The sequence below is a fragment of the Dunckerocampus dactyliophorus genome, chromosome 10, assembly GCF_027744805.1.
Source record: "Dunckerocampus dactyliophorus isolate RoL2022-P2 chromosome 10, RoL_Ddac_1.1, whole genome shotgun sequence".
Classification (NCBI taxonomy): Eukaryota; Metazoa; Chordata; class Actinopteri; order Syngnathiformes; family Syngnathidae; genus Dunckerocampus; species Dunckerocampus dactyliophorus.
The window spans coordinates 6,320,328-6,341,292 of record NC_072828.1 but is presented as its reverse complement, the minus strand read 5'-3'; the positions used below and the strand labels follow the sequence as shown (position 1 = coordinate 6,341,292).

Genomic DNA, 20,965 nt, shown 5'->3' with positions numbered 1-20,965 from the left:
TTGTTTATTATTCCTCGTAGTAGTAATAGTAGTAGTGTTTACTGACCTGTGACATGTCAATTTTGTGTTTGCACAGTGATTGTTGTGTTGTAGTGCCTATTGACCCCCCTGTTCATTTCACAATCTTTAACGTCAAGTAACGGCTCGCGGGCCACAAACCATATTTTGTCGGCTGCGAGCCGTGACTTTGAGCCCTCTGCTCTCAGGAACCATGTAAAAAAACATGATGAGAAAGTCACGTTTGCCTCATAGGGGACCGTTCAGACAAGTGAACTCAAAGTTTGAAACAAAGGTGGTTTAGTGAGGGCAGGTTCAGAGTCAAAAGATGTGATGACAAAAACACAGTGTCTAAAAGTAGTCACCAAAATGCAAGCCCACGAGGAAATGCCTGGAAGGAAGGCCGATCACGAGGTAACCACTACACACATAAAAACGGAAAATAAGTACACAACACAAAGAAACAGGAACACAAGCGCCCGATGACATCATCTTTGAAGCCAACACTCCCTTTTCTTCAAAAGTGGATGCAGTTTAAAAATATATTAGCCACAGATATCCTCTTGTGAAAGAGGACATAAAAGGGCAGCAAGCAGTAGCATAGTTTGAAGGAACAAAAGAGTAACATTTGTATTTTTACACTCTGTTCTCATGGACATGCTGTGGGAGGTGTTGGAGCGGGAGGGTGTGGGGGGCATGCCAACCAACGCCTCTAGGCCACGGTGACACTGCGATGCGAACACTCCCCCACCCACCACCGCTGACATGGAGCCCATCGCTTGTCGTCTACGAAGAACGTCGCCTGGAGTCGACAAGGAGAAGTTCAAGTAGGAAGAGTTCCCAAAGTCTCGGGTCCAACATCACTGACCCATGATCGCACAAAGGCACAAAACTCCAATGGACACACGCCCAAGTCTTGCAGAAAGTCTTCCAGGATATGCCGATATTTTCCAGATGCAAAAAAAGGAAAATGCAGTGATTGTGATAATCCATATGTTGCACAAAGTCTTCGGTGTTTTTGTACTTTAAAGCATACAAAAACAGAAAATGAAGTAACTTGTGAAAAAAGTCATTCACTCATTTGATCACAGTATGATATTGGGTTATACTGTATGATATAAATATTTGCACTGTTGGATCTTAAGAAGGTTCTACGTAGAGCTTCAAAATGCAGAAGGATGACATGGGAGTGAGACAAAAACATTCTGGAGCATACAATATATGCAATATATGCTTTGTGTTATTATTGGTTGTTGTTTTCAACGTTTCAGCTTTTTGTCATTGTGCCTTTTTGCTGTATTTCTAATAATTTTTTGCTGTTTTTTAAATTTTATTTTGTTTCTGCAGTGATGCAGTGACAAATGAGCCACGGGCTGCGGATGGTCTCTGAGCCGCACTTTGGGCACCCCTACTTTAGTGGCTCTTGGTCGGGGTTGAGCTTGTGGCATCGGCTTCATGAGCAAACTACAACTTTTATGTGGCTTGTTGGCTCAGTGTAGTGGGCGAGTGATGCAGATTGAGGAGAGAGATGCTGGTCAAAGCGCTCCAACAGTCGGCCCTTAACGTAACGTGCAATAATTACTGTTGTGAGCACAGGCACATTGCTGCGCCGCTCTGTCACTCCTTCCCTCTATTGCTTGACCTTTTTGCTGGGGGGGGAGTCAGTGTAGTAGTGCACCTCTGGCCAGGGGACTGGGCTCCTTTTTGGGGCTTGCGAGTTGCTGTAGCGGCAAGGCGTACGGGCGTGTTCAGTGGACAAAATGTGTGCTGTTCGTTGTCCTCCGGGAGGTGAGGGCACTGATGTGAAAATAAATGTATGTCAATGTTATCGCGATTGTCCGGCAGACTCCCAAAGATCGACTAGTAGCTCTTCATCAATGGGATGGCGACCCCTGCTTAACAAAAGATCAGGCTAAGTTGCATCCTTTCATTTATTTGCAATGTGGCCCTCGACATCCCTGCACTAAAACATCCATCAGGTATACTTTCCACTTTTATAAAGCGACTTGTTCAGAGTTTGTGTCCCGTTTGTCTTTTCTCGTCAGAGCCATGTGGAACCAAGGGAACAGCGGCGAGCAGACAGGACAGGTGGCCGCCAGGATGGAGACGACGCCGCCGTTGGGAAGTGCCAGCATCTCCATCTCCCAGCAGCAGGCGCCCAAGAAGTTTGCTCCCGTGGTAGCGCCCAAGCCCAAGTTCAACCCATACAAACACATGGGAGAACCTTCCCTCTTGGACCCTACAGGTAATCACAGAAAAAAACACATCATACTGGGTGGGGGTGGAGTGGGGGGGGGGGCGTGTCTTCCTCAGCAAGCCATTTCTTGTCATCTCTGAGGTTTGTTTGGGCTTCTTAATGTGTTTGTAAACCTGCCATGTTAGAATTTATCTTTTACCACAAAGAACCACAGCACCAGGGTGCCGGCAGCCCTTGTGCACCACCATGCTTGATTGGGGGCAAGACACAGTTATCTTGCTACCCAGTTGTGTCGCTAGATATTTACACAATAAAGGCTGTATTGACTCCAAAAAAACAAAACAAAGTTGTACACCACAGCACAGTAGCATCACTCTTTGATTGATTACCCTCCAAAACACAAAAGTGCTCATCTGTCATAGTCTTCTTTCTAATGTTTGGAGATAAAAAAAAAATACATATAAAATCACTGTGATTGCAAACACTTAAACTTAATTACAAAAAAAAGCTTTGTAAGCATAAAATAATTATCCGCTTAAAGTTTCCACTTTCAGATTTTGGTCAAAAAAATATAATAAAATACATTTATTTCTTTATTTCTTTATTACAGTGTGACTTAGGGTGAATGAGATGTTTTTTGTGGAAAAAAACCCAAAAAAAAAATATATATATATATTTTTGACCAGTTTTGCAAATGACTACAGTGAATTTGATGCATAAAAATTCTGGAAATAAGGGTGTTTATTTTATTCAAAAAATAATATATCATAAAAATAATAATAAAATAAAAAATATATTTTTAGGATTTTTTTTAACAAAAGAAAAATATTTTTTTGAGCGGCGAATTGATTAAAGATATATTTCTTTGATTAAATAAATAATTTTTTGGTCATTTGTTTCACAGAAGACACATTTAAGTCACTTTTTTTTTGTTTTGTAAAAAAAAAAAAAAGCCAAAAACGAGTACATTCTTTATTCTTTTCCTTCTAAAAGCTTTCGAAGCAAAAAAAAAAAATACATATATAAGAAAAAAAAACATGACTTCAGAAAGTTTTCCACCGCTTTCCAAATAAAATAAATAAATATGGACTCACTATATTTTTTATTGTTTAGTTTGAAATTGTTTTGTTAAAAATCCACCACAAGTTTATTCTAATTAATTTGTTTTAATATTTTTGTTTCTGAAACTTTTCGGAAGCACAAAAGCTAAAAAAAAAAAAAAAGATACTTACCGTATGTTTAAAAAAAAAAGTTTTGCAAATGACTACATCCAATTTAATGTAAATGCATATAAATTCTGGAAATAAGGGTGTTATTTTTGGAAAAACAATATATCCTGCCTTAAAGTATACAATAAACATCAAAGAAATTAAAATGAACTTATAATAATAATAAATTATAATAAATACATGATAGTAAAGCAAAAAAGGTACAGCATAATAATACAGTATACATGTATGACATGACGACGTGACGTAGGTGCAAGATGGCGGCGCCCTGTGTGGTTCCGGAAGCATCTGCAGTCAACTTTGTTAAAACTCAAAACTTCACTAAAGTATATTAAAATACTTGCTATTGTCTATCTACAGGTATGTCTATATATTAGCTGCTTTTGCAGTTGTAACTTTCAATCACTCAGGAGAAAATCTTTGCATAAAACATAAGGACAGTCCTTTGTTGGCCAAAGTAGCTCAGTAACACGAAGGTTAACGAAGAAAACCTTCCTCCATCTCTAGAATACGTGTGAGTGGCGAAAAACAGGAAGTGGTTTTTCAGTCACTGGCAAAACTAAAACATGGAGACACCCACCCGCTGCATTTTAAAGACAGCCAGCGCAACGTTTCCGGGTCCAAACGTCAAGCTGTTCCTGTCCTCATGGGCCAGTGGCGAGGTTAAGATCACTCCACTGCTGCTTTTTCAAGCTTTAACGAGAGGAAGAACGCAATGAAAGTAAAAGAAACACATGTCAGATCATTAATATTCTGATTTGTACATAAAAGTAATGAGATTCCTCAACAATTCATGATTAGAATTCCAAGATGTCACGCATTTAATCCCAATTAATCCAAAGACTTTCTTTTATTACAATAAAGCATTGTCTGGAGGATTAACAAAAGGATTAATAAAATAGCATAGGGGTGCATTTCTAGGTAATATACTTATTTTTTTTTTAAGTCTTTATTTAATATGTCTGTATATTCAATTGTACACAGTGAATATACACATACAGTTATAGTAATGTGTTATAGTAATCCATACTATTGTCATTTACTGATGTATAAAACAAAAAACACTTTGGCTCATTAGCATGGAAGCAACCCGCACAAGCAAGCAACACTGACCCTGATATGAAAGATTTCTTTGTATATTATTTTTCTAATAAAACACCCTTATTCCCATAATTTATATGCATTTACATTACATTACAAGCTTCCAGTAGTAAAAAAAAAAACAAAGTCTCACCCATATTTTTTTTTTGTTTTGGGGGGGAAAAAAAAAACAACTTGAGTAACTGAAAGGAAATTGCACATTTTTAAATAATTTGCCCATCATTCACAATCCTTATGTGAGACATGAACACATACAGTGGTAGGATTTCTTTTTTTTCTTTGCATGTTTGTCACACTTAAATGTTTCAGATCATCAAACAAATTTTAATATTAGTCAGTGACAACACAAATGAACGCAAAATGCAGTTTTTAAATGAAACTTGTTATTATTAAGGGAGAAAAAAAATGCAAGCCTACATGGCCCTGTGTGTAAGAGTGATTGCCCCCTAAACCTAATAACTGGTCGGGCCACCCTTAGCAGCAACAACTGCAACCAACTTGCAATGAGTCTCTTACAGCACTGTGGAGGAATTTTGGCCCACTCATCTTTGCAGAATTGTTGTAATTCAGCCACATTGGAGGGTTTTCCAGCATGAAGCGCCTTTTTAAGGTCATGCCACAGCATCTCAATAGGGTTCAGGTCAGGTCTTTGACTAGGCCACTCCAAAGTCTTCATTTTGTTTTTCTTCAGCCATTCAGAGGTGGACTTGCTGGTGTGTTTTAGATCATTGTCCTGCTGCACAACCCAAGTTGGTTTCAGTTTGAGGTCACAAACATTCTCCTTCAGAATTTTTTGGTAGGCAGCAGAATTCAGGGTTCCACTTATCACAGCAAGTCTTCCAGGTCCATCACTGCTGATGTGGAGCCCATCACTTATCGTCTACGAAGAACGTCGCGTGGAGTTGACAAGAAGAAGTTCAAGTAGGAAAAGTTTCCTAATTCTCAGATCCAACAACACTGGCCCATGATCGCACAAAGGCACAAAACTCCCACAGACACACGCCCAAGTCTTGGAGAAAGTCTTCCCGGAAGCCTTCCATGTCCTAAAACACTACCACCACCATATTTTACTGTTGGTGTGATGTTCTTTTTCTGAAATGCGGCGTTACTTTTACGCCAGATGTAATGGGACACACACCTTCCAAAAAGTTCAACTTTTGTTTTGTCAGACCACGGAGTATTTTCCCAAAGGTTCTTGGGGATCATCAAGATGATTTCTGGCAAAATTGAGACAAGCCTTAATGTTCTTTTTGTTCAGCAGTGGTTTTGGTCTTGGAACTCTGCCATGCAGGCCATTTTTGCCCAGTGTCTTTCTTATGGTGGAGTCATGAACACTGACCTTAACTGAGGCAAGTGAGGCCTGCAGTTCTTTGGATGTTGTTGTGGGGTCTTTTGTGACCTCTTGGATGAGTCGTGGCTGCGCTCTTGGAGTCATTTTGGTTGGCCGGCCAGACCTGGGAAGGTTCACCACTGTTCCATGTTTTAGCCATTTGTGGATAATGGCTCTCACTGTGGTTCGCTGGAGTCCCAAAGCTTTAGAAATAACTTTATATCCTTTTCCAGACTGATAGATCTCAATTACTGTCTTTCAAGGGGAGTGCAATGGGTGGGGGGCATCACTTTTTCACATAGGGCCATGTAGTTTTGGATTTTTTTTCTCCTTTAATAATAAAACGTTTCTTTTAAAAACTGCATTTTGTGTTCAGTTGTGTTGTCATTGACTAATATTTAAATTTCTTTGATGATCTGAAACATATAAGTGTGACAAACATGCAAAGAAATAAGAAATCAGGAAGGGGGCAAACACTTTTTCACACCACTGTATGGAAACACTTCATACCACCGCTCCTGAAAGTTTTTCGAAGCATTCAGAAGCAAAAGCAACTTGTAAAAATAACTTTGTCCTCAGTTTTTATTTTTGTAATTTAAAAAAAAAACTGTTTTTTTTTGCTCCTGAAAGTTTTCTGAAGGAAAAAAAAAATTTAATAGTTATTTTAAAAAATTGTTTGGAAAATAACTTCACCAAATGTCATGTAAATGCATATCAATTCTGGAAAGAAGGACATTTATTTTATTTGAAAAATGAAACACTCCTGCTTTAAAGCATACAAAAACATCACAGAAGTGAAGTAATTTATATGAAGTTACTTTAAAAAAAAATGTGCTTTTGGGTCAAATTTTTAGTACCGCTATGATGAAATGCTGATATTGTGTTCTATTGGATGATATAAAAGTATTTTAGTGTTAGTTGTAAAATGTTTAAGTAGATTTATATGAGTGGTCACGACATAAAAAAAACCCAGCATGGATACAGTACATGGTGTTAACAGTACAAGGAAGATAATACAGAGGTAAACATGGTATATTATATCATTACAAATTCACAGTCAGGTAATATCAATATGCGATGATGGTGTATCGATTCTGTAACGCTGCCTTGATATGGGTCATTTAGTTTCTGCCTATTTGAATGCAGACGTTGTTGTGGTTATTACACGGGGGTTGCAGCAAGTGAAATGATGCAATTATATACATGTATACCATATTCATATTAGCAACTTGTATGAAAGTCCTTAACTTTGATGAGTGGAGTTGAGTGAAATAAATCAACATCTGATGATCTGATGATGACGTCTTGTCAGCACGCGTGGCCGTCTGCAGACATCGCCGCTTGTCAAAAGATAAGATGTCTTTATGAGCAGATTAACGCGGGTTATATTTTTTAATATCTTTTTTTTTTTTTATCAATCGTGCTGATGTAAAAATGAGGATTAGCATAGAAATTAGGGACGAGTCAATTTGGCACAGCGCCTCACTGCCGATGCTTTTGTCTCGCCCAGCAGGCCGTTTTGAGAGGGTGGGGTGGGGGTGTGCATTGAGACCAGGTCGTCATTAGCGGGGGTCCGCCTTCTTCCAAATCTTTCCGGGGAGAACTTGTGCCGAATCCCAGCGGGAGGAAGGAAGAGCCAGACGCAGACGCGTGACCCCTGGCCCGTCCAAGATGGTTTACAACAGATTTGAGGGTTTAAGTTGTCGCTATAGATTGATGGCATGTAGATCGGATCTCACAAATATTAAAATATGCGACAGTACAGCGCCGCCTCTCAATTGGTCTTCACTTTTTTCCCCTGTTCGCAACCTACTTTCATCTTTTTCACTCCCCGTCTCTCATTAATTGCCGTTGTCCGCTCGCGACTATGGACGCCAACGAGTTAAATGATGGAGGGCTGTCCCGGAGTTACGAAGTGACTTTGCAGAAGCATAACTCAGGCTTTACAGTTAGAGGTCAACGCACAGACACATAGTTTTTTGTTCGTGGATGAAAATATTCATGTGATAAAGAATATGAGCGTCCTCGAGGTTGTTGTTGACCCAACAATGATTATTATCGTCCGCCTGATTCGGGGCATTATGAAATAACGTGATGAAATCAACAATGTCACCCTCTTCCAACGGGCCCCACAGCTAAATGGATTTTGCAACCAGTCGCCGGCCTTCCTGGCACATGACGCCAGGCCGCTGATCGCCGGCGTTGATTACGCTTTATTTCCCCATCGCTGATAAAGTTTTGACAAAATCTCTGACACGTGCTTTTTTTTCCTCTACAAACTTGTGGCCCTGAAGTTGGTGTAAAGTCACTAATTGTCTGCTCAGAGCGCTTCGCCAGAGTTGGGAAGCGTTTGCATAAGCGCTTTTTCATTCCCGCTCGCCTGACCGACCAGAGGCAAAGTGACTACCGCTCGTTTGGTCGGAGTCCCTCATGGGTGTCACCATGAGACTTGACAGGAAATCCAGAGTGTGGAGACCCCCGTGGGGACCACCGGCTCATGCCCGCGGCGTTCTCCACACAAAGGCCAATTTTATCAAACAAGTTGGAGTTTGTTAGCAGAGACCGCTTGCTTTAATTCTTTGCCTTCTCTATATTTCCATACATACAATCACAAAACTTTAGGGAGCAAAAAAACAGCTTTTACAGCAAGTACGTTGCAGAAAAACACCACCACAAACTGCACCAAAATTATATTTTACATTAAAAAGTACCCGACGGATATGCTAAAATGTCTAAAAATGTGTGGTGCATGCATATGGCACTTATCACTGCTATGTACTGGCTTGCCGGAGCTATTTTGGGGGAATTTGGGCTATTTGTAACATAACATAGCATATAACATAACATACTGTATATAACATAGCATAAGATATAACATAACGTACTGTATAACAGATAATATAGAATAATATATCACATAACAGCATAAGGTATAATATAACCTAACATATATCATATCATAGTATAAGATATATAATAATGTATATCACATAACATAACATATATCATACATTTATATATATATATTTTTATATATATATATATATATATATATATATATATATATATATATATATATAACATTACTTTGACTTATTTTACTTCACTATAAAATATTTTACACTCAAATGTATTATCTAAACACGACATAAGAATATGCACAATAACACAAAAAGCCTGCACTGTATTTGCAGTATGCATATAGTTGTAATATTTATAGCTGAAATATTTACTTATATATACCCAAGTGTATTGTCTGAATATGATGTCAGCATGCACAGTAGTTGCACTATCAACATCGTTTTACATGCACAGAAATTATTATTTAATTTATAAATACTTATTATTATTCAGTATTTATTTCAATAATTCATATATATAAACACACACACATTATACATATATTATACGTAAATGTATTATCTAAACATGACATAATACATTACTATAATATTATTATTATGATTACTGTTATTACACAAATAGATTGCACTGTAGTTGCAGTTTCAACATGGTTAATAGTAACGTGGACAAAATAAAGGTTTATTTGGACATTGTAATTTATTTTTTGTGTGGAATATTTAATCATATTCTTAGAATATATATGTATATATTTCTCTCCATCATTATAGATCTAATTTTAAAAAAATCAACTCATGCATTTTTTGCGGTCTTTTTTGCATTTTAGACTTGATTACATTAGATTTTGGGATGAGAGGAAATAACCTGACCTTAGTTGTTGCAGTCTTTCTTTTTTTGGTTTATCAGCGAGATGGCAGGTGCAGGTGTTGAAGCGCTTGTTGCAACACGCCGTGATGATACGATGCACTTTTAAATGTTGTAAATGTGTGTGAGCTCACATGTTGATGTTAAATAACAGCAGCCTCTAATTTGACACGACCTTCTCCGCGTGGCAGCACTTTGTTTCATGTTGTGACACAGGCGGCAGCGCACTGCTACGCTCATTGACTCTACACACACACACACACACACACACACACACACACACACACACACACACACACAATTGGCATAGCGTATTTCATGGCAGTAATTTGCTTCAAATGTTTAGATAGGAATCTGGCTGCGCTTTCAAAAACCATTCACCTTTTTTTCTGGCTGCATTTGTTTCTATGCTTTTTTTTTTTTTTTTTTTACGACAATAATAAAATCCGTCTATTGTTCCTCAGCTCACTTTCTCATCCTGTGGGATTTCTCTTTGTGGTTTTTTTCCCCCCACATTTGAAACAAGTACATCTCCAAAGGCCTCAAATCCCTGCCTCGCATCTCTTAGGAGGAATAAAAAGTCATAAATCACTCTTCTATACATATCTGGCTAATTACGAGCGCGGCTCAGCGGCTGCTTTTCTTCCCGCCGAGTAAAGCGTATCCGTAATTACGCCACGGACAATGTGCTCCCCACCTCTCCTCACATTTGGAAAGGCTGAGATAAAACACCGCCGACTCTTTGGAACACTTTGTCCGTTTTGTCTCGGATGGATAGGAATAAAGTCAAGATTGGAAAGCAGGAGCGTGGCGGTATCACATGTATCACGTGCCAGCACATGTCCACTTGCAACAAACGGAATCTGGCCTCACAGCTTCTCGTGTGCCTTTGTTGTCAATCATGTCATGACCTCCTTAACCCTTGAAGCCTCTTTTGATATAAAGTTACACTTTTCACCCTTAGGCCTAAAATAGTCCCTCGCATAAAAGTGTAATAAGAATGTAACAAAAAAAATTACCATGTCAAATATTTTCTACAACTTCATATGTCAAATCTATATTCATTATGATTTTATGCCCTTTTTGATATTAGAACCTCTGATTTTTTTCACAGACAAAAATAAAATTAAAAAATATTACTTAAATACGTTAAATATTGAAACAAATAAAAAAAAATTAATACAATAAAAATGTTTTTTTTTTTTTTTTTTACCAAAAAGTGTTTTTTTTTTTTTAAGTTAATCATTTTTTTAAATCATCAACTAAATTAATATGAACAAAAAAAATTATTGTTTAGACGAAAATATTTTTTTGACCAAGACAATTTTTTTTACCAAATAGTTTTTTCGGAGCCAATTTTTTTTTTACCCCCCAAATTTTTTCTTTGATCTCCCAAAAATATTTTTTGACCCCAAAATTATTCTTTTGACCAAAGTGCATTTTTTTAACCCCAAACTAATTATTTTATAATAATAAAATATTAATATTATTATTACTTTTTTACAAAAAATTGCACATTTTCCAGGTCATGAATATCCCTGAATTCTGAATGTGCGAAGATCTCACTGGAGTTAATAATGGAGCTAATAATAATGGAGTGAAGATTTTTTTGTGGTCAAGAAAACAAATTTGAGCAAAAAATTTTATTGTTTTGACCAAAACAAAAAATGTTTTGACCCAAAAATGATTTTTGGACCAAAAATGTTTTACTATGACCCAACAAATTATTCTTTTAACCATAATTTTTAAAAATCCAAAACAGTTCTTTTTTAACCAAAATATTGCTGTTAAAAATGGGAGTGTGGGGGTCAAAAATGTAAAACAATCAAAATTTTGTTGATCCCAAAATGTTTTTTTGTTTTTTTTGACCCCCTAAATTATTTTTTTTACCAAAATGTTTTCTTTTGACCAAAAACAATTTTTTGGACCCACAACTCAAAACAGTTTTTTTGTTTTTGTTTTTAGCCAATAAACTATTTTGGTCAAGCAAAAAAAAGAAAAAAGGGCTGAATAATTTTTTTTTCATGCTTATCATCGCAACAAGCCCTTTGACGAAGAGCTCTCGCCGCTCAAAACAGCTGATTAGGATTCCTTGTTGAACGAGCAGCCACTTGAAGCTAATTTCTCAATAAAGAGAAAGCTGAAGCGCTCGTCATTAGGTAGGTGTTCCTGACGCTTCTCTCAATTAGCGGCTCACTCGGAGCCTCAGACCCGCCATCGTCCAAAATGGGGGCAGCGGCATGCACGGCACAGACACCGCTCGCACTCACTTAGCGCGGACAGAAGTCTCTTGAAACGCGTGACATCTTGTTCTAAAGTGGGTTACCGCTGTGTGACGGGGGGTCCATGTTTACATAACATATTAGCACGCTTACAAGTGGAAAAAGAAGTTAGCCGCATTTATTTGTTGTATGTAAAAACAACTGAAGAACTCTTTTAGTGACAAAGACGCCAACATTGGAAAATATATCTAAAAATGGGTATCATGTGGGTATAAGGGAACCAAATTGGTCTCGAGGGTACGCACATTTTCCATAAAATAAGGGAAAAACAGATCGAGTGAATGTTTGTCATCATCTCGCAAATGTTGTCATTTCTGAAAATGAACTGGAACTTGTTCGGAAATCCCAGTTGTATTATTTCGTCTGGTATCATACCCACAGTAACACCGAGGTGCAGTTCAAGTGGCTGCACCATGCCACATTTGTCTTTGAAGTACTTCTTTCATTTGTATTGTATTTGTATTATATTTGGACTTTATTTATCCCACAGCGGGGAAATTCACTTGTTACAGCAGCAAGCAAGATACACAAGTAAAGAATGCAGTGTAAAGAATGCATATTGACTACAACATGGTTCAGGTGGTGCAGGTGTTGTAGAGCCTGACAGGGGTCGTATGAAGGACCTGTGGAACCTCTCCTTCTTACACCGTGGATGTAACAGTCTGGTGCTGAAGGAGCTGCTAAGGGAACCCACAGTGTCATGTAGCGGGTGAGAGGTGTTGTCCATGATGGATGGACGTCAACTTAGCCAACATCCTTCTCTCCCCCACTTCCTCCACGGAGTCCAGAGGACCGTCCAGGACAGAGCTCACTCTCCTGATCAGTCCATTGATCCTGCTCCTGTCCCTGTCCGTGCTGCCCCCTCCCCAGCAGCCCACAGCATAGAAGATGGCTGAGGCCACCACAGAGTCATAAAAGGTCCGTAAAAGAGTCCTGCACACACCAAAGGACCTCAGTCTCCTCAGCAGGTGGAGGCGACTCTGGCCCTTCTTGTAGAGGGCGTGGGTGTTGACGGACCAGTCCAGTTTGTTGTTAAGGTGAACACCCAGGAATTTGTAGCTGTCTACCAACTCTATGTCCGCTCCCTGGATGTTCACCGGTGTGAAGTGAGAAGTTTTCCTCTGGAAGTTAATGATCATCTCCTTTGTCTTGCTGGTGTTGAGTTGTAGCTGGTTAAGCTCACTCCAGCTGACAAAGTCCCTGATGACCGTCCTGTATTCCTGATCGTTCCCCTCTGAAACACAGCCCACGATGGCTGTGTCGTCGGAGAACTTCTGGATGTGACACTGTGTGGAGTTGTGTGTGAAGTCCGAGGTGTAGAGGGTGAAGAGGAAAGGGGAGAGCACCGTACCCTGAGGGGCACCTGTGCTGCAGAGTACCATGTCAGACACACAGTGACGGAGCCTCACATACTGTGGTCTGTTGGTGAGGTAGTCTATAACCCATGCAGTCAGGTGTTGGTCTACTCCCACACTCTCCATCTTCACTCTGAGTAGTGACGGCTGGATGGTGTTAAAGGCACTGGAGAAGTAAAAAAACATGACCCTCACAGCGCTCCCACTGTCCTCCAGGTGTAGCAGTGATCTGTGCAGCAGGTAGATCACTGCGTCGTCTATTTGGTATCGGAGTTCAACTGGCCGACCGAGTTTTCCAAACTTTGAAATACCTCTTCTATTGCTGACCTGCTTGAGTTGTTTAATATTTTTTCCTGAATATTAGATTACAGATCTTCCACAAATTCCTGTCAATTCTCAATGGTCAAAAGAACTACAGTATTTGTTGCACCGCTTCCAAAAGCCTGGCTACAATGGATGCACATATCTTTCTTGTGACTGGGCATTGAAGCAACTGTTACAGTTACAGAACAGGATGAACTTGAGGGGGTAGTTCATTTATGGCCTGAGAATTGTTGCATTCATCTGTGTCAGAGTTGAAAAGGGTTTCATGAGGCACACGTGTTATCAGTTAAAGCAGTGGTCCACAACCTTTTTGGACCCACGGCCCGGCTCGTGTTCCCACAAATCTCCGCCGACCGGGGTGGTGGTGGTGGGGGTCGTATAGCGATGTAATTAATCTAATTTAGTATGTATTGTGTAAAACTAAGACAGGAACAACATCAAATTAAAAGCACAAAGTGAATACAGACCCACCATCCACCACTATAAGCTTGGAGTTTGTTTTTCAGAGAGAAGATTATAGCGCCGCTGCTTGATGTGTGTGCTAACAGGCAGTGTGCTAGCATGAATTAACTTAAAGCTGTGCACACAACAAATATATACATTAAACTTTACCTTTATGCATTCCCACAGAGTATCAGCATTTGGGAGCAACTATGAAGTGAAAAAAACCCCAATAAAAATACAGTATAGTTGACCATCTGTGCAGAGTGGGAGAAGGCTCGCGCACGTACAATGGTGCGTTCAAGGACTGTCAAACAAAGTGGGACACTCACAACAACCAACATAAACATGCAAAAACTTCAAACTATATTATTTTTTGAATAAAACAATAGCCCATATATTGTTATGCATTTACTTAAAATTGTGTCTGGCCACATTTTAGTCTTGTACATTTTCCTGGATACATTCCATGAATTAGTTTTAGGTGCCTGAACAAAAGCAAAACTGTACCAAAGGATGAAGTGCAGAGGACACATCTCAACATGTTGGCTGAATGAACTAGTTACTGCTGGTTCAACAGCCTGGTCTGAGCTCTTTGACTCTTGGAGTTAAATCAGTGTTACCAACGTAAATATTGTACACAGTCGTCTGCAAAAATGTGCACAGATAGAGAATCGTCGTACTTCATACTGAAGAAAAAATGAGACTTAAACATCTCATCGAAATCCCCCGACGACGTACACGACCGACATGGTACAAGCTTTTTGTCCAAGACAACGTAAAAGGTGAAACCCCTTTGAAGACCCTGTGGCAAGAAGATATGGCTGAGAGCCCCCTTCGGTGGTCCTCAGATGATCCTCAAGACTTTGACATAACTGAAACACAATTAAAAACATCACCTTATAAATAATCTGCTTAACAAATGTTAAATTCACTGCAGTATTTGAATGAAATAGTGTTGTTCACAAACCTTTTGAAATTTCACCAGATGATTTGTTGCCTCATAAATGCTGATTTTCTTGGGCCGTTTACTTCCAGTCGGTTGTGGTGTGAGAAGATGCAGCAGGACAAGAATCGATGATATACACTCCTGATCAAAATCTTAAGACCTGTTGAAAAATTGCTAGAACTTGCATTTTGCACATTTGGATCTTAATGAGGTTGTAAGTAGAGCTACAATATACAAAAACAAGAAGGGGGAGTGAGACAAAAAGCACTTTGAAAAAGTCATTTATTGAAAACAACAATTAAACTGAAATAGGCTGTTTATCAGCTGATCAAAAGTTTAAGACCATCACTCAAAAAAGAACAAAAAACTCTCCAAACCAGAACAAAAATTGTTCTCAGTAGGACTCAGTAATGAGTAGCTCCACCGTTCTTGTTAATCACTTCAAAAATGGGTTTGGGCATGCTTGATGCGAGTGTTTCCAGGAGGCTAGTGGGAACATTGCTCCAAGTGGTGAAGATGGCTTCACCAAGGGCATCAACTGTCTGGAACTGATGGTCATTTTTATAAACTTCCCTTGCCATCCATCCCCAAATGTTCTCTATGGGATTTAAATGAGAGGAACATGCAGGATGGTCCAAAAGAGTGATGTTATTCTCCCTGAAGAAGTCCTTGGTCAAGCCAGCATTGTGAACTGCAGCGTTGTCCTGTTGAAAAAGCCAGCTGTTACCACACAGACGAGGTCCCTCAGTCATGAGGGATGCCCGCCGCAACATCTGCAGGTAAGCGGCCACCGTTTGACGACCCCGCACCACCTGAAGCTCCAGTGTTCCACTGAATGAAAAAGCACCCCAGATCATGATGGACCCCCCTCCACTGTGCCGGGTAGAAAACATCTCAGGTGGGATCTCCTTGTCATGCCAGTAATGTTGGAAGCCATCTGGACCGTCAAGGTTACATTTTTTCTCATCAGAGAATAAAACTTTTTTCCACCTTTCAATGTCCCATGTTTGATGCTCCCTGGCAAAGTCTAAACGGGCAGTTTTGTGGCGTTGAAGGAGACGAGGTCTTTGAATTCCTTTTTTGTTTTTTAAACCCTTTACCTGCAGATGCCGTCTGATGGATATTGCGCTGCAGTCGGCACCAGTAAGGGCCTTAATGTGGGCGGAAGACCGCCCTGTGTCTTTTGGGTGTACCACTTGACTTTTTTGTTCCATAATGCTCAGGATCTTTCAAAAAATGTAGAATGAATGATTTACTGCACCCAACCTCAGCAGCAATGGCATGCTGTGAGAGGCCTTGCTTATGCAGCTCCACAATCCGACCACGTTAAAAAAGAGAAAGCGTCTTAGCTTTAGCCATCAGGAGGTCATGACAGTGTGAATGCCTGACAGAAAATGGCAATTTTGAGCAGATTTTGGCTTTTATAGCCTGTGGTTTTAAACTTTTGATCAGCTGATAAAAAGCCTATTTCAGTTTAATTGTTGTTTTCAATAAATTACTTTTTCAAAAAGCTTTTTGAAGGAGAGGAAATATGATTAATTACTTTAGAATGGCCTATTTTGTGCATCTCTAGATTCCATCATACCTTATGTTTGCTTAATGATAATCTTTTAAAATAAGTAAAGATGTACTAGTTATAGTAAATGTTTGTTAGAGATCAGAGCATTATTTATGTTACGTTAAATAATACACTTTTATGCAAACACATTTCACTTATTTCATAATCATAATCAGTTAGTAGTATAAAAAAAATCGTTCTGCCTCCTGGAGATTATATTTTATGTACCTGGATCATTAGTGGTGTCAGGTCTTTCATTTAGAGCAGATATCGTTTTAGAAGTGAGGTCTCCTTCAGGTTCTTGGCCTCATGGATGACTTTGTCTTGAAAACTGGTGTTCTGTTTTTGTGGGAACCTTGATGCGGCCTCTTCTCCAAACAGTGAGAATTCTTGCAAAATCTAAATAAAAGGAGAGGACAACTATTTCAGCCACCTAATAAAAGCCTGATATTTGAATACAACTTTTACAAATTAATTTCAATACTCATACACAAAAATAAGTAATCAGCAGGCGTCATTATTTTACACATGCCACCTTACATACTGTATCCCTTGCTTGAGTATGGGTCCTATAAACCTGGAAACCGTGACACAATCCCAAGGGCACGGAACTCATTTGTTGCTTTACTGGCATGACTCCTGCAAAAGAAAAAACAGCATTCCTAAGGATTGCTGTGTTCTTTAAAAAATTAAAAAGTGAAGTCTTAAGGCCATGTCCTTACCCTTCTTTTTCATGCATGCATGCTACAATGATGTTCACCTTTAATCGCCTGGTAGAATCTTTCAAACTCCCAGTTTTTTCATACTCTTCAATTAACATTCCTGCTGGTTTTGAGGTCAGAATTTGCTTCACAGTCTAAAAAATCAATTATGAAGGGAAAAAAATACAATTAAAATGTTTTTTTTGTTTTTAACAATAGTATTATTATTTGCAAAAGGCATTTATTTTCCAAGAAGCATGCAAACCTTTTATTTATTACTGCAAGTTATATTTACATTTCTCACATTTACCGTCCAAAGGTTGACTCCCTTTACATCCTGAATCACTAGTGTCACTCCTAAGACTTTCTGAGACAGAGATAGTATCTGTCAGACTTGGAGAAGATGGTGCTTCACCTTCTTGTTGTGGAAGAAACAAATCTGAAGATCACAAAACAGAGTAATGCTTATTCAAGATTCAAGATTCAAGAGTTTTATTGTCATATGCACAGTAAAACAGGTAGTTCTGCTTTGCAATGAAATTCTTGTTCTGTTCATTCTCCCAAAAAAGAAAGAAAACACAAGAAAATGAATAAGAACAAAAGAAACATAAATACCAATAATTTAAGCAACAACAGAAGAGACATGAATACCAATGAATGAATGAATAAATAAATAAATAAAGTGCTATGAGTGTGTGCGTGTGTTGCGTGCGGCATGTTGTGAGTGCTTCGTTGAGAAGCCTGATGGCCTGTGGGTAAAAGCTGTCCACCAGTCTTGTGGTCCTGGACTTCAAACTCCTGTAGCGTCTGCCTGATGGTAGGAGTGTGAATAATGAGTGTTGTGGATGTGTGCTGTCCTTGATGAGGTTGTGTGTTCTGCGTAGGACTCTAGTTTTATAAATGTCTTGCAGTGAGGTGAGGTCTTGATCACCCGCTGGAGTGCCTTCCTATCACGTGTTGTACAGTTACCGTACCAAACAGTGATGGAGGCGGTAAGGACACTTTCGATAGTGCACGGATAGAAGCAACTAAGGATTTTGGTGGACATGCCAAATTTCCTCAGTCTCCTCAGGAAGTACAGTCTCCTTTGGGACTTCTTCATAATTTGTTGGGTGTTGTGAGACCAGGTGAGGTCCTTGCTGATGTGTGTGCCAAGGAACTTGAAGGTTTTCACCCTCTCCACCTCAGTCTCATCAATAAACAGGGGTCTGTGCGGCTCCTTTTCCCTTGTTCTTGGGTCGATGATCATCTCTTTATCTTATCTGTATTGAGAACGAGATTGTTATCATGACACCAAGCTATGAGGTCCGCCACCTCTCTTCTGTATGATGTTTCAACACCACCAGTGATCAGGCCGATGACTGTAGTGTCATCCGCAAATTTGATGATGCTGGTGTTGTTCTGGGAGGCCACGCAATCATAGGTGAAGAGCGTGTAGAGGAGCGGACTCAGCACACACCCCTGTGGTGTCCCAGTGCTCACAATTCTTGAGCTGTATGTGCGATTGTGGACTCTGACTGACTGGGGCCTGCCTGTTAGAAAGTTAAACTCCCAGTTACAGAGGGAGGGTGACAGGCCAAGTGTGAGGAGCTTATTTGTGAGTTTGTGGGGGCTGACTGTATTAAAAGCAGAGCTATAGTCTATAAATAGCATTCTGACATATGTGTCCTGGCCCTGTAGGTGAGAAAGGGCTGTGTGGATGGCAGTGTTGACTGCATCATCCGTGGACCGGTTCTGGCGATATGCAAACTGTAGACGGTCCACAGTTGCCAGGATGCTGTTTTTGATGTGGGTCATGACTATCCTTTCAAAGCACTTCATAACAATAGGAGTGAGTGCTATAGGGCGATAGTCATTCAAGCAGGTCACGTTGCTCTTCTTGGGTACAGGCACTATGGTGGTGGACTTAAAGCAGGTCGGTACAGATGCTTGTGCGAGCGACAGGTTAAATATGTCAGCAAGCACATCAGCTAGCTCTGATGAGCAAACCCGAAGTGCACGTCCTGAGATGTTGTCTGGGCCTGCTGCTTTTCGTGGGTTTGTTTTGTTCAGAACCCTGCGCACATCAGCTGATGTCACCATGAGAGGTGAGTCCTGTGTGCTCCCCAAGTCCAGCCACCCTCTCTGCTCATCAGGAGTTTGGGTGTCAAAGCGGGCATAGAACTCGTTCAGCTTGTCTGGAAGTGTGGTTTGGCTGGACGTGGCTACGCTACTCCGCTGTCGATAGTCTGTGATGTGCTGGAGCCCCGCCCACATGCGCCGAGGGTCTGAGGTGGAATAGTAGCCCTCCAGCTTCTGTCTGTACTGTCTTTTGGCCTCTCGTATGGACCTCCTCAGGTCATATCTGGCCTTTTTGTAGTCCTCAACGGTGCCCATGACAAATGCAGTCGAACGAGCACGTAGCTTAGCCCTTACATCACAGTTCATCCACTGTTTTTGGTTAGGGTTTCTGTAATACTTGGTGGTGGTAACAGTCTCTATGCATGTGCTAATGTAGCCAGTAACAGCAGAAGCATATTCATCCAAATCAACAGTACAATCTTCCCTCCCCGCTGCAGTTCTAAACACATCCCAGTTTGTGCAGCCAAAGCAGTCCTGAAGTACTTGATCAGTTTCTTCATTCCACACTTTAACTGCTGTACTTACAGGGGGAGCTTGCTTTAGAAGTTGTTTGTAGGTTGGAAAAAGGAATATAGAGATGTGGTCGGCCTTTCCAAAATGGGGTCTTGGAACAGCCTTCAAAGCACCTTTCATGTTGCTGTAGACTTGGTCCAGGATGTTATTTTCCCTTGTGGGAAAGCTCACATGCTGGTAATATTTGGGGAGGACAGTCCTGAGGTTACAGTGGTTGAAATCGCCAGATATAATAAATACAGCGTCTGGGTGTTTGGTCTCGTGTTTATCAATGATGTTATGCAGGAGGCCTAGTGCGTTAGCGGTGTTAGCTCGTGGTTGGATGTAAACATCAGTTAAATACACAGCGCTAAACTCACGAAGCAAATAAAAAGGTCTGCATTTCACCATCAGCAGTTCAATGTCCGGTGAGCAGTGCTTTTCAATCGTGTTTACATCTGTGCACCACCGTTTGTTAACATAAACACAGACGCCGCCACCTCTGTGTTTACCCGACGCAGAAGTCCGATCTGCCTGGTAAGCAGCAAATGTTTCCAAGTGGATCGCCGTGTCCATTATATCCTCCGTCAGCCAGGTTTCCGTGAAGGTGAGCACACAGCACTCTCTGATCTCACGCTGATTTGTAATCCTTGCTCTCAGCTCGTCCATCTTGTTTTCAAGAGAGCGGACGTTGGCTAGCAGCAGGCTTGGTAGCGGTGGCCTAGTCGCTCTAGCTTTTAGCCTAGCAGGCAGGCCGCCCCTCTTGCCTTGTTTCCGCCTCGGCTGCTTTGCTCGGCGGGTATTCAGCGCACCTTCCCGACGTAGAAGAAAGGCAAAGTCGGGGAGGCTGAATGAGAGTTCCTCGTAAACTCTGCCGATGTGTATTTATTAAGATTCTTGCTATCTGCTAGCACATACATAGACATTTAGCAGAGAGCTGTCTCTGAGTTAAGATGCAAATCCCACAATATTTCTCTGCAAACATAGAAGTGATTTAATGCACTACCATCATCAGTGCCGATAACAAAACAGACAGACTCCTTTGGCTGCAAGTTCTGGAAAGACATCTATGGTCATCTGTGACTTTTAGCATTGTTTCCTCTATTTGAAACTTTTCCTGGACTGCAGCAAGACAAGCAGCACTTCTTTACAAAATACCGTT

The 20,965-nt window shown here is 40.2% G+C and overlaps 1 protein-coding gene across 2 annotated transcripts in view; it reads left to right on the top strand.

The window, feature by feature from the left end:
- lpp (LIM domain containing preferred translocation partner in lipoma) overlaps positions 1–20,965 on the top strand; it is a 219,919-nt gene that overhangs the window by 67,157 nt on the left and 131,797 nt on the right. For both annotated transcript variants that reach the window (XM_054788847.1, XM_054788845.1), the window contains exon 3: positions 2,043–2,242. In XM_054788847.1, the coding sequence (XP_054644822.1) occupies positions 2,047–2,242 (196 nt within the window). In that variant the 5' untranslated portion in view covers positions 2,043–2,046. The remainder of the gene's footprint in view (positions 1–2,042; positions 2,243–20,965) is intronic.